This window comes from Zootoca vivipara, chromosome 3 (assembly GCF_965207765.1).
Source record: "Zootoca vivipara chromosome 3, rZooViv2.hap1.1, whole genome shotgun sequence".
Taxonomy (NCBI): Eukaryota; Metazoa; Chordata; class Lepidosauria; order Squamata; family Lacertidae; genus Zootoca; species Zootoca vivipara.
Genome location: NC_142586.1, coordinates 39,058,525 through 39,070,858, shown reverse-complemented (window position 1 = coordinate 39,070,858; position 12,334 = coordinate 39,058,525). Strand labels below are relative to the sequence as shown.

The 12,334-nt window shown below is 41.2% G+C and overlaps 1 protein-coding gene across 4 annotated transcripts in view; it reads right to left on the bottom strand.

Moving 5' to 3' along the window:
* The window catches only part of CYB5R4 (cytochrome b5 reductase 4), a 32,534-nt gene that overhangs the window by 17,129 nt on the left and 3,071 nt on the right, over window positions 1-12,334 (bottom strand). For 2 of the 4 annotated variants that reach the window (XM_035109464.3, XM_088665955.1), the window contains exons 3-5: window positions 7,070-7,170; window positions 6,365-6,449; window positions 3,529-3,570 (exon numbers count right to left, since the gene is read on the bottom strand). In XM_035109464.3, coding sequence (XP_034965355.1) covers window positions 3,529-3,570; window positions 6,365-6,449; window positions 7,070-7,170 — 228 coding nt within the window. The remainder of the gene's footprint in view (window positions 1-3,528; window positions 3,571-6,364; window positions 6,450-7,069; window positions 7,171-12,334) is intronic. The other 2 variants (XM_088665954.1, XM_088665956.1) reach the window with 1 other exon arrangement.

The following is a 12,334-nucleotide window of genomic DNA, read 5'->3' as shown; positions in this document are numbered from 1 at the left end:
ACAGAGTTTGGACTGCTCTCTGCCACAGCCTCTTCCTCTTCATTAAACCCCGTTGCCTCTTTTGCCTCCAACTGCTCCCCTCCTTCTCCCTCTGACCACTAATTTTCACCCCACCACCAACCCCCTGGCTCTCAGCCTTCTTCCCTTGGGGGTTCCCTGGAGGGTTCTCCAGCTAGTGCCTCCCACCACTCCTCTGCCTCCAGCCAGTCCATGACATGGTCACGTATTCAGACCCCATTGGCACAACTGCCTTGGCCCTCTACTTTTACATCTCAATATAGTGGTACCTCGGGTTACAAACACCTCGGGTTACAAACACTTCGGGTTACAGACTCCGCTAACCTGGAAGTAGTACCTTGGGTTAAGAACTTTACCTCAGGATGAGAACAGAAATCGCGCAGCAGGAGGCCGCATTAGCTAAAGTGGTACCTCAGGTTAAGAATGTTTTCAGGTTAAGAACGAACCTCCGGAACGAATTCAGCTTGTAAGCAGAGGTACCACTGTACAGTATATACAACACAGAATATTATGCTTGATAAGCTTCCTCTCATAATAAAGCTTTCCCCAAAGTTTCATCATAAACTTACACTGCCCTTTAGTGTGCCAATATTAGATTATTTCTTACATCCACCCCCACAAGGCAAATTCTCAACATTTCGCTTTCACAGATGGAGAGCACAGCCTGGGGGAAACTGATTTTCTCAAAGTCCCATAATATAAAACTGTTCCAAGTCTAATGCAATATAGAGGGAAAGATTTGGCCCTTGTGGATTTCTCTGCATACCAATTCTTCTCCGGTTCTGCCACTATGCTAATGAACCCAATGAACGGTGGCAACAGAAAATTGGTTTCATGGCAGGCTTTTTAATTATAGTTTTGTTCCTGTTCTATTCATAAATTGCAAGCAGAGAATATACCAGCTTTTTAGGTGAAGGCATGGTAGATTATCTTTATAAAGAAAGACAGATGAGGGGGAGTTGAGTCAGAGGGCTTATTTACACAAGGTAGATGACTCAGTGTTGTTTTGCTGCTCTTACCCATCATATCTGCCCACGCTTATGTGCAATGAATTTCTGATTCAGTCCATTTTTACATGCCCAATACAGTGACTCTAGTATTGTTCAGATATATTTATCGGCTAATGAAGCATATTATTGAAGCAGACTTTGATGCTGACTTATTCAGCTCAGTCACCCATTAACCCTTTCAAACAAAAAACAAATGTGCTACTCCACGATAGCTACTGAATATGATACTTTTTAATCAAATATAATTGACGGTCCATACGTTCTACAGGTATTTCTCCAAAGCAACAATTTAACAGCCTTTCCTCATTATTCTCAGCAGATACAATAAGCTGTTATTCCTTACTATAGCTCATTGGATCGCTTTATATGATCAGCATTATGCTGATACAGGAAGGGGTGGGGAGGGAGAGAGGGAGAGAAGAACCAGTTCATTGCCTTTTTAATTCTTCTCCACAATACTCTAAAAACTAGAATCCATATTTTGGAAGAAGCGTTTTACTCTTAACAATAAGAAGTGACATGAATTGTGGCACTGTAGAGCCTTGTTGGGGTGGGAGAGTAGGAAAACCTCATTTCTTTCTAATTTTGATTCTTAAATGTATTTTGCTCAAAATTGCAGACATCCTTTTGTTAGCAGCAGTCAACCCTGTGGGAAACAAACCTAAAAACAGACTTAAAGAATAAAGAAATCTAAATTTCAGTTTAAAAAACTCACTGCTCAGTTAAGTAGCCGACTTCTGATTAGGACATAAGCAACAGCATTAGAAACATAGGTACCAAGTTCCGGATTGAAAAATCCGGGATCAGCAGCGCCGCGGCACCAGAATTCTGGCGCTGCGGACATTTTGGAAATGGGCACAGCGGCATCGGAAGTCGCTTCTATGCATGTCCGGAAGTGCGTAGAAGCAACTTCCGGTGCCGGCGCAGCACCAGAATAACATGGCCGCCGGCATGAGCTCCGTAATCCAGGGAAATACGGGGTATTTTGCCATTCGGGACACCTGCGGGAAACGGTAAGAAAATACGTGGGCTTCCCGGGGGAAACGGGGTACTTGGCAGCTATGCATTAGAAACACAGAAACTTTTTCATGATCTCTTCAGAACCATCTTTTAAATTGTTTGGCATGTGTCAAATCTAGATCAATCAACTGTAGCAAGAAGCAATGGGTAGGTGTTGTGTGTTCCCTCTCCACTCTCTTCCTCTGGTCATAGCTGCCAAGTTATCCCTTTTTTAAGGGATTTTCCCTTATGCTGAATAGGCTTCCTCGCGAGAAAAGGGAAAACTTGGCAGCTATGCCTCTGGTGCAGCCACAAGGAGATTAGAAGCTTGTGTTTCTGTTTCCAATTGACAGCAGTCTGTTGCTATGTCCATTCTCTGAGAAACAGTGATTAGTCTTAAGTATGGTTTAAACCAGGCATCCCCAAACTTCGGCCCTCCAGATGTTTTGGGACTACAATTCCCATCTTCCCCGACCACTGGTCCTGCTAGCTAGGGATCATGGGAGTTGTAGGCCAAAACATCTGGAGGGCCGCAGTTTGGGGATGCCTGGTTTAAACTATCTTCAAACTGTGGTTTGTAATCCCAGTTTGCTAGTCTAAGCAAGGCATCCCCAAACTCGGCCCTCCAGATGTTTTAGGACTGCAACTCCCATTATCCCTAACTAACAGGACCAGCAGTCAGGGACGATGGGAATTGTAGTCCCAAAACACCTGGAGGGACGAGTTTGCCTATGCCTGGTCTAAACCATAGGAAAGACTAACAAGATTTTGAATTCAGACATAACACACTACTGTTAGTTGAAAACTGAAATTAAAGCTTCCAATACACAACTGATGCCAGAAGAGCAAATGCATTGGCCCAATGCTTGAGCACTATGGTTTAATGTAACATCTCAACTCAGCCAAAAGACTTCTGTAATCACAATTTCTTCAACAATCCACTATGAAAAATTTGACCTGATGCCAAATCTTTTTGACACTCTCACATCTGTGCATATAAGCACCACATATATGCATAGCAATTTGCTCCAACTTGTTCTTCCCGAAACTCCTGCCACCATCTTTGAGCAGGCTTCAATATAAGACAATAATATGAAAGCAGAAAGCAAGAAGGGAACTCAAGACCTGTGTCGTTAACAAGGGCACACAGGAACAGAGATTTCATCAAGCTCCTGCTAGTTTTCCAACAGCAAAAACTCCTGAACTATTATTGGCAACAGATCCGAGGAGCATTTTTCTTCCCCTACAGCATTCTTTCTCAAGTTGCCCAATGCTCTATCTTCTCTACTTCATTTTCTGCTGTGCCATCTTATTTCTGCCAGTAGCACATGGCAGTACAGGCAACTTAGAGAGTTGTTGGAGTGAAAGTGGGATGGTTCTTCGTTTAGTCAGAAAAAGATATCTATATGAAGTTCCACCAGTGAACTGCATGCCTCTGATTTGTATATGTCTGTGCTGTTGTTTTTAAAATGCATGTGATACTGTTTGCACAAATACTTACCATTTAAGATTCTGTTTTCTTCAGGTACAATGGGGCAAGATTCTGCAAGTATGCAAGAAGAATGCTGTGATCATGAGAGCAAAAAACTCCCACAAGTTATGCTACAATATGCAATCATTCTGCGCAAAACCCCCCCCCCCAAAAAAAAAAATGGAGGGGGAAAAAAGAAGGCTCATCAAAGCTGAAGAGAGAGAAAAAATAAAGCATGCAAAAGAATAAAAAGCAGTAAACTGAAGAGAAGAATATAATCAATTGTAAATAAATGTAATTTTTTGATGGGCTACTGGCATATATGATGAAAAAGTTAGTACAACCGTAGGAATTATATATTTAAAGCCACGGTTTCCCCAATCTGGATACATTCACTACATAACATACAAAAGTGACAAATAGAAAACTGGATTTCTTAGAAATGCTGTAAACAATGTTTAGCATTATGCTCCCAACATGTAGGAAGCTGTACTGCTAATGACACAACTATCTGCTATCTGCTATACTTTCGGGTAATGAAACAATCACTATGAAGACCACATGGAACTGCCTCATTGTGCTATATCATTTATGTGTAGAGACTAGAATGGGTTTTTTTTTCCTGCATGCCACTGTGCAATGATTGTAGTAGTGTGAATAAAAGCCACCAAGCTGCTATGGCAAGCCACTGTTTACCATATGGCGGCACTTGCTACAAGAAGCAGCTTAAAGCACATTTCATTTAGCACCCATTCATGTGCACCAGTCCTAGGACTTGCTGCACCAGTGCGGCTTCAAATGGAACACATTATAACCCTCTCACTGGCAGTACTCTGGACAATTCATCTTTGCCCCTTTCACCTGCAAGCAAACTGCAGGGAACACTAAACTAAAGTCTACAACCATTTCTGTAACTAACAGTGCATTTTAATGTTGTCATTCCTAAGTCGGGCCTTTGAAAATGTATAGTACTGTACTTTGTACAGTATAGAGCTGATGTCTTATCAGCAGACATTTTTAGGAATGGAACGATCTCCATATGGAATACTGAAACCTTGGGATACTTTGTCCTACGCTTTAAACCTTGGCTACAGCACATGTTATTTTTTCATAAAGGAAAAAAAAGATACTGTCACTTTCAAATATAGTATCAGGTTCCAACAACCGGGGATAAATTAATGGTTTAACTGCTACCGTACTTTGTCCTCAAATAATTCAGACAGTCTTCACTCTAAATGTAAGTGTATAAAAAATGCTAACAAACAGCAAACTATGGTCACAAAGCAGATGGCTACACAGCTTGCTCAAGTCCCTAGCTGTGCTTTAGGCTTGTGGTTTTTTTTTAGTGTGTGTTTTTCAAATTGTGATCATCTCTGCCACATAAAGACCACCTCTGCTTTTTAGTATTTTTAATGGGTTTCAAAAGCAGAGGTGAGTGGCAGGATCTCATTTTTTCAAGAAGCACCACAAGTCCCATGGGATGCATATGGAAGCTCCAGAGATTGCCTAATGAAGGACCTCTGGAGATTGTATCCAAAATCTCCCCCTTAAGATCATTGCTCCCTGTCTGTCGTCGTTAGTGTTTGTTCTTAGAGCCAGGAAAGACGAACAGCTGAATTACTGTACAATGAACTATCTTAAGTAGAATAAATATTGTAACTATTAATTTAGCTTTGTATATGAAGCTGACTTTTGAAAGGCTTTATTGGAGGTGATACTCAATATCATTTAAAAGTGACAAATAAAATGAAAGGATATGGATCTATGTCTATTATATTTAAAAGGAATTTTTTTTCGTAATTCTCCTTTATAAGACATTCGTTCCTCGCTGAACCCAGGAGATCAACATCATTATAGAGTGGGCAACAGAAATTAGAGGAAGAGAACAAGCTTTCAGCATCACACAAGTCAGCAAGAAGTCATGAAGAAGCTCCTACCCTGGAGCGAACAGAAGATGTAGAGCAAAGCTGGCAGAGCTTATGGGAGGCAGGGAAGAGGGAGGTAACAATCATTCACAACCTCAAAATTGCCTAGGATGCCCAGTTCTTTAATGCTATTTTAATCACATAAAAGTTATAAACCTGCACCAAGACCATTTGTTTTAAAACTCTGTTCTTGTACTTAAAAGATGCCTTAGCCAATCTGGATTCTACAGATTCTGCTCAACCAGAAGACTACTCTTGGTTACATTTATACACAGCAGCATCCTAGTATAACTCGGTGTCAGCTACACAGCAACAATAAAACCCAGTCTCCTGAGCTCTCTGTTGTTTTGACACAGCAAGCAAATTAAAACAAGAAGCTAGAATATTGCCTTTCAAAGCTGATCCAACACTTGCCAAGCATTAAAAATAAATTTTAACAAAACTGTGCTACTCAGGAGTATGTACTGAGGGAAGGGAATCACGGCTCTGCAGAGGTAACACAGTGAATTAGTTGTGCACATCCAAGAATTCAATCTAGCAAACACTGCTATCATAAGCAAGCCTCAGTTAAATGAATGGGTCTGTGATAGCAGGCAGATCATGAGCGGACTAATTTGCCTATGGATTATTATTGCATCCAAACTCAGGTGCTTAATTGGGTAATGCTAAGGGCCTCAACAAAAGACAACTTAGGTGTGCACATATAATGTAAAGTGTAATGCAGCAATGTGTTTGAAAATTCAGGTATCACAGAGGAAGCCAGATTTGGCTGCGTCTCTCTGTCAAGTTACACTAGCAAGGGAAATTGACTTTGGTATGGAATGTGTCAATGAACCTTACTCTAACATAAATGGGATTAGGATTGCAGCTAAAGTTTTTTAAAAACTTATTAAACAAATTATTATTAAATACACACACACACACACACACACAGTGTATACCTTTCAAAGCAGCAAAAGGTTTGAGTGCCATTCTTCCAACCAAACATTCTTTCAGCATCGATTCATAATTTACCCAGCGATGAACCTGCATGTAGAAGAAACCAGGACTATTTTAGAGGATTTGAGCACTTATAATAGTGCTTGCTTCTGAGCAACTAAAAAGATATAGTAAAATAAATAAATGAAAACTTGTTACATAGAACTTCTGAACGAAAGCAAACACAAGCAGAGGTAGGCCCTAATTCATCATGGGAACAGAGGTAGTAAGGTAGCATAATATGCAATGTAGTAATTAATGTAAACTCAAAATAGGAACAATGCAACTAACACAATAGAGTATCACTTAAGCTTCTGATTTAGCTATTTAAGAGGGCACCTTGCTGAATTTGTACCCAATTCCTCAACAAGTGCAGAATATTAATTTTCAGTTTCTTTTTGGAATGGACCCATGAACTCCTCTCTTTCCTTTCCTCTCACCTGGCCAGGAGGAACACAACGGAAGCTTTTACTTCAAAACAACACATCTTACAACTCAAAACATCAAAAAGTTGTCATCATGATACACACATTACAGTATATACACAATTAATTTTGAAATATAGTAAATGACAGAATAGTGGCTTCTTCCCCAGGGAGCAGAATACTTTAGTGTGCAGCTTTTAGATTAAGTTTGGATGTACTGAATATGACCTGTACTCTGTTTACCTGATCAAATAGCTCTGTGCCATCAGCTCCTGCTGCTTTCATCAACTCATCTTCGCCACCAGGGTGATATTCCATATACGGTGTGATATTATACACGAGACCTACAATTTTTGTAAAATAAATAAATAAATAAAAATCCAATTAAAACATGCAGCATGCCCTCTATGAAAATAAATATTAAATATATATACTGTATTCATTGGTCCTTTATTATTTTGGCTATACTGAAACAGGAAATTGTACAATGAAAGTGGTTATATTCACAACAAGATAGGAATGCCATGCTAGGTAAACCTAAGGCACAATATTAAAGCACATTCATGTGTGCTTTAATATTGTGCCTTAGGTTTACCTAGCATGGCATTATGAGCTTATGTTCTGGTGACTAGGCACCTGAGAGTCCAGAATCCAGAGTCACACCTATCCTTACTTCAGAGGAAGTGGTAGATTCAAGCATACATCCATTCTTATGTGCATGGTTACCCTTTCCCCTAATCAATGGAGATGTATCACATTGGGAAGAGCTCTGTACATGCACTGCAGCATGCAAGGAACCAGGAAAATACATATATTTACTTTTGCAACCCACTACTGAATCAGAATGATCATAGGTAAAGTATTATATCCAGTGCTGTAAACTGTTCTACGGTTGTAGATGTTATAAGAATTTTAAGATTGTGTGTGTGTGTGTGTGTGTGTGTGTATGTATGTGCATACGTGCACACACACACACCATATATTCCGGCGTATAAAATGACTGGACATATAAGATGACCCCAACTTTTCCAGTTAAAATATAGAGTTTGGGATATACTCGCCGTATAAGAAATACGACACGGCGTATAAGACGACCCCCGACTTTTGAGAAGATTTTCCTGGGTTAAAAAGTAGTCTTATACACAGGTGTATATATAATATTCATAAACCACATGTCTAAAACCCCACAGAAAAAAGTCCTGAAATCATTTTGTCTCTCCCAAATGACCTCAAATATTTCTCTGCAAGGCTGAAGGAAATGGGGAGCCTCCCCATTGTCTCTTTGCTCACAAATCCTGTCTCAAGAGCACATTGAAGAGATGAATGGGGTGAGCCTGTGACCTGTGACTCAATCAGGGACTGAGTAGTTATCATAACAAAAGAGTGGCCAGGATGCCCAGGTAATCCAGTCAGGTAACCTGGCAGACAGGATAAAAACAACTCACTCAGATTTCTGTTGTAGTCCGCCCCTTCTCTTATGTACGTATGATGTATTTGGGGGTGGTCTTGGGCTACACCCCTTCTGTGATGATGATGATGATAATAATAATAATAATAATAATATATTATTTATACCCCGCCCATCTGGCTGGGTTTCCCCAGCCACTCTGGGCGGCTTCCAACTGAATATTAAAAACAATACAGCATCAGTGATGTATGTATGATGTATGGAGTGGTGGTCTTGAGCTACAGGGTGGGCAGTTCAAAAGTCTATATAAGGACTTGCACACCTTTGTCCTGGGTCCTCCTCCTCTCTTCTGCGTGTGAGGGGAGCAACCTGTTGCAACAGCTTTAATAAAGATCAGGCTTACTAGCTGCTTTGCTTCTCAATATTCTCTGGTTGGCCTCTGTTATTCTCTCCTTCCGATGGAGAACCTACAAAGGACTCTATAAGGGCTCTTGTGGACCCCATAAGGGAAAGGGAGCAGTTTTTCTTTACAACATAGACAAGGGATTCGCTCAAAGAAAAGTATTTGCTGATAAATGGGTTAATCAGAACTGTGGGGTTCTCTCTCATTACAGACTTGCAAACTTGCAAAGCTTGAAAGCTAGTATTATCATAAGCTTACGCAACAACAAATCTACTAGGTTTCAAAAATGCCCCAAGACTGTGTGTGTATAACACTGTCTATTTAGCAGTAGCACAAGATACAGAGAACAATGCTTTAGGGACTCATGGACCACTTGTCCAAATATCTTACCTCAATACAGATGTCACATAACAAAGCCTTTCATCTAATATGCACTCAGAATGCCATCTAGTGTAAAGTGCTGAGCACTGCATATCAGAAAAGGTATGTTAACTCTGAAAGCAGATTCAGTCACCTTTTTGTTCATAGGTATCTTTGCAGACTGTCCTGGGCAGACAGGTGAATGTATAACATCACTGATTAAAAAAAAAACCAGGTATTTCACCACTCAGAATGGTGTGAGTGCCATTTTAACAAAAGAGCCTAATTTGTTCATAATGCATGGAAATGCTTTTCATTCTCAAATCATGTGACCCACAGAAAACGTAGGTGATGCCAGCAAGTCAATACATACAAATTTATATAGGGTGTGCTTCCCACTATCATTTACACAAGATTTTAAGACTTTTTTTGGGGGGGGGGGAGCATGTCATTTAACAGGTGTGTGTGTGAATACATATATTACTGCAATTAACGGTACTCTTCATAGTCAGGCAGCTCAGTGATTATTTTGGTATCTTCGATTCCTTATTCATGTACCAACCAAGAACTGTAACAAGCAATTTTGCCTTTGCATTTAGTGCTTTCCTAAAGCACAAAGCAATTATACCGGTAGCTATTACCATGCATTACATTACATCTGTGCCGCTTGGCAAAATACAATCTACTATAGATAAATGTTTCATATTTTCCAGAGCATTAAAACTACAGTTGAGAGAGGAATGAGTTCCAAGCTGGCCAGTGCCAACAATGGAGGTATTTTTAAAATGAAAAGCAGCATTCAAGAGCACAAAAATAAACAGTGAAAAATGCAACAAAGATGTTTACAATGTTTGCCAGACTCTGTCAAGTCCAAGGCCAACATAAAAAAAATACACTGGAAGAAAAGTAGAAGTTAGTACAAGGGAACACATCTGGTATTAAGTCTTCCAGGGAAAGCTAACGGTGTATTACCTTGAATTCATGAACCATAGCTCTATCAACAGCAATTCACTATGACGACAAATATGTAGTCAACATGTGCAAAAGCTCTACTTTCAGAGGCATCAAGCCTGCCTCTACTAGATGCAGAATGCTGCCCCTTGGGTTTTTCCAGCAAGGCAATTAATTTGTCCCACAAACCTTGCAGAAGCATTCTGTAAGCACAGTCTGCATGTCAATTGGCTCTCAACCTATTGGTGTACTGGTCAAGACGCAACCCGGAATGAAAATAACAGTCCAGGGAGTCAAATGATGTTACAGAGAAATACAGGAAGCTGCCTTATACCAAGTCAGTCCACTGGGTCCATCTAGCTCAGCATCGTCTACAGACTCTACACCAGGCACCCCCAAACTGCGGCCCTCCAGATGTTTTGGCCTACAACTCCCATGATGCCTAGCTAACAGGACCAGTGGTCATGGAAGATGGGAATTGTAGTCCAAAACATCTGGGGGGCCGAAGTTTGGGGATGCCTGCTCTGCACTGATTGGCCACGACTCTCCAGGTTTTCAGACAGGGTTCTCTCCCAGATCTACCTGGAGATGCTGGGGAAATGAACTTGGGACGTTCTGCAGGCAAAGCAAATGCTCTTCCATTGAGCTATGGCCCTCTCCAAATATTATTCTTCCATTTGAGGAAAACCAGGTGTTCGGTGGTTAATATCCTGTTTGTCTCTCTTGTTTCTAGCATAAAAAAGCAAGGACTCAAACCTGAACCAAAACTTTTTCCCCCTGAACCTGAACAGAATTAGGTCCATTTGATTGCTGATCTCAGGATTCTTATAAGACAGGGAGGACAGTCCAACTGTTCATACCAAGTGGGCCACAAGAGTACTTTGAGACGGAGCCTGCACACTGCCTTGTTGTGTGGGGGAGCAAGGCCAAAATTTCACACACACCAGCCTTCATGCTGCCTTCCTGAAGCCAGCTAAGCGAGGTGCTGGACTTTGGAAAGGAGGCACAAGGCTCTGGAAGGGTCCTAGAGCCCCTCCCACAGCTGGGAAAATGCTAACTGGGCTTTGGGGAGGAGGCAGGAGGACTCTAGAATCCGGTCAAAGCCCCCATGCCTCCTTCCCAACGACCAGCACCTCCTCTCCTGGCTTTGAGAAGGCAGTGTGAGGGCTGTGGAGGGTGTAATCAAATGTTACCACAGCCGCCCAAAGAGGCCTTGAGGGCCACACACAGTCCTTGGGTTGTGTGCTGGACCACCCTGCCCCATCTTCCCTTGGACAACTCTGAGTGAGCCCAGGAAAGGAAGGACACATACCATCAGCTCACAGTTGGCCTGAAATGACTTTGTGACTCTTCATTATAATAAACGTATTTGTTTTAATGCTTTAAAACAGTAAGCCGCCTTGGGTGCTTTGGGAGAAAGAGAATTGCAGTCCAACAACCTCTGGTCTATTGCAGAGGTCCCCAAACTAAGGCCCGGGGGCCGGATGTGGCCCAATTGCCTTCTAAATCCAGCCCGCGGACGGTCTGGGAATCAGAATGGTTTTACATGAGTAGAATGTGTCCTTTTATTTAAAATGCATCTCTGGGTTATTTGTGGGGCATAGGAATTCGTTCATATTTTTTTCAAAATATAGTCCGGCCCCCCACAAGGTCTGAGGGAGAGTGGACTGGCCCCCTGCTGAAAAAGTTTGCTGACCCCTGGTCTATTGTCTTTACTTAAAGGGGCATCCATCCCCCACGTCCCCTAGTGGGCATTAAGTTTCAAAAGCACACTCCGCACCCCCACTGGGAATTCCACAAATCTGTTTCTACTTTGCTTATGACAGAGGATATACTGTACAGTGGTACCTCTACTTACGAATTTAATGCGATCTGAATGCACATTCGTAAGTCAAAAAAAATTGTAAGTTGAATCCCATAGGAATGCATTGGGAGAAAAAGTTCGTAAGTCGAAGCAACCCTATCTAAAAATTCGTAAGTAGAAAAAATCCTATCTAAACCGCATCCAAGATGGCGGACGGAACTCTGTTCGTAAGTAGAAACATTCATAAGTAGAGTTATTCGTAAGTAGGGGTACCACTGTACATTTGCAGTATATTTCCAGTAAATTAAAGGCAAGGGTAGCTTGAGTGAGGAAAAAAAAGAATATGCTCAAAGCAAAATCTTGGACAATACAGGTCCAGGTGTTCACTTGCTGCTATCTAAATGCTAAATGGCATTGTTATTAAGTAATCTCATTACCTAAGCTCTAATGAAACTTTTTAACCACTTACGCATATTTACTTTGTTATATTTCTTTCCTCTATATAAGAGTGGCTGGGGAAACCCAGCCAAATGGGCGGGGTATAAATAAATTATGGTTATTATTACATAAAAGCTTTGGGGG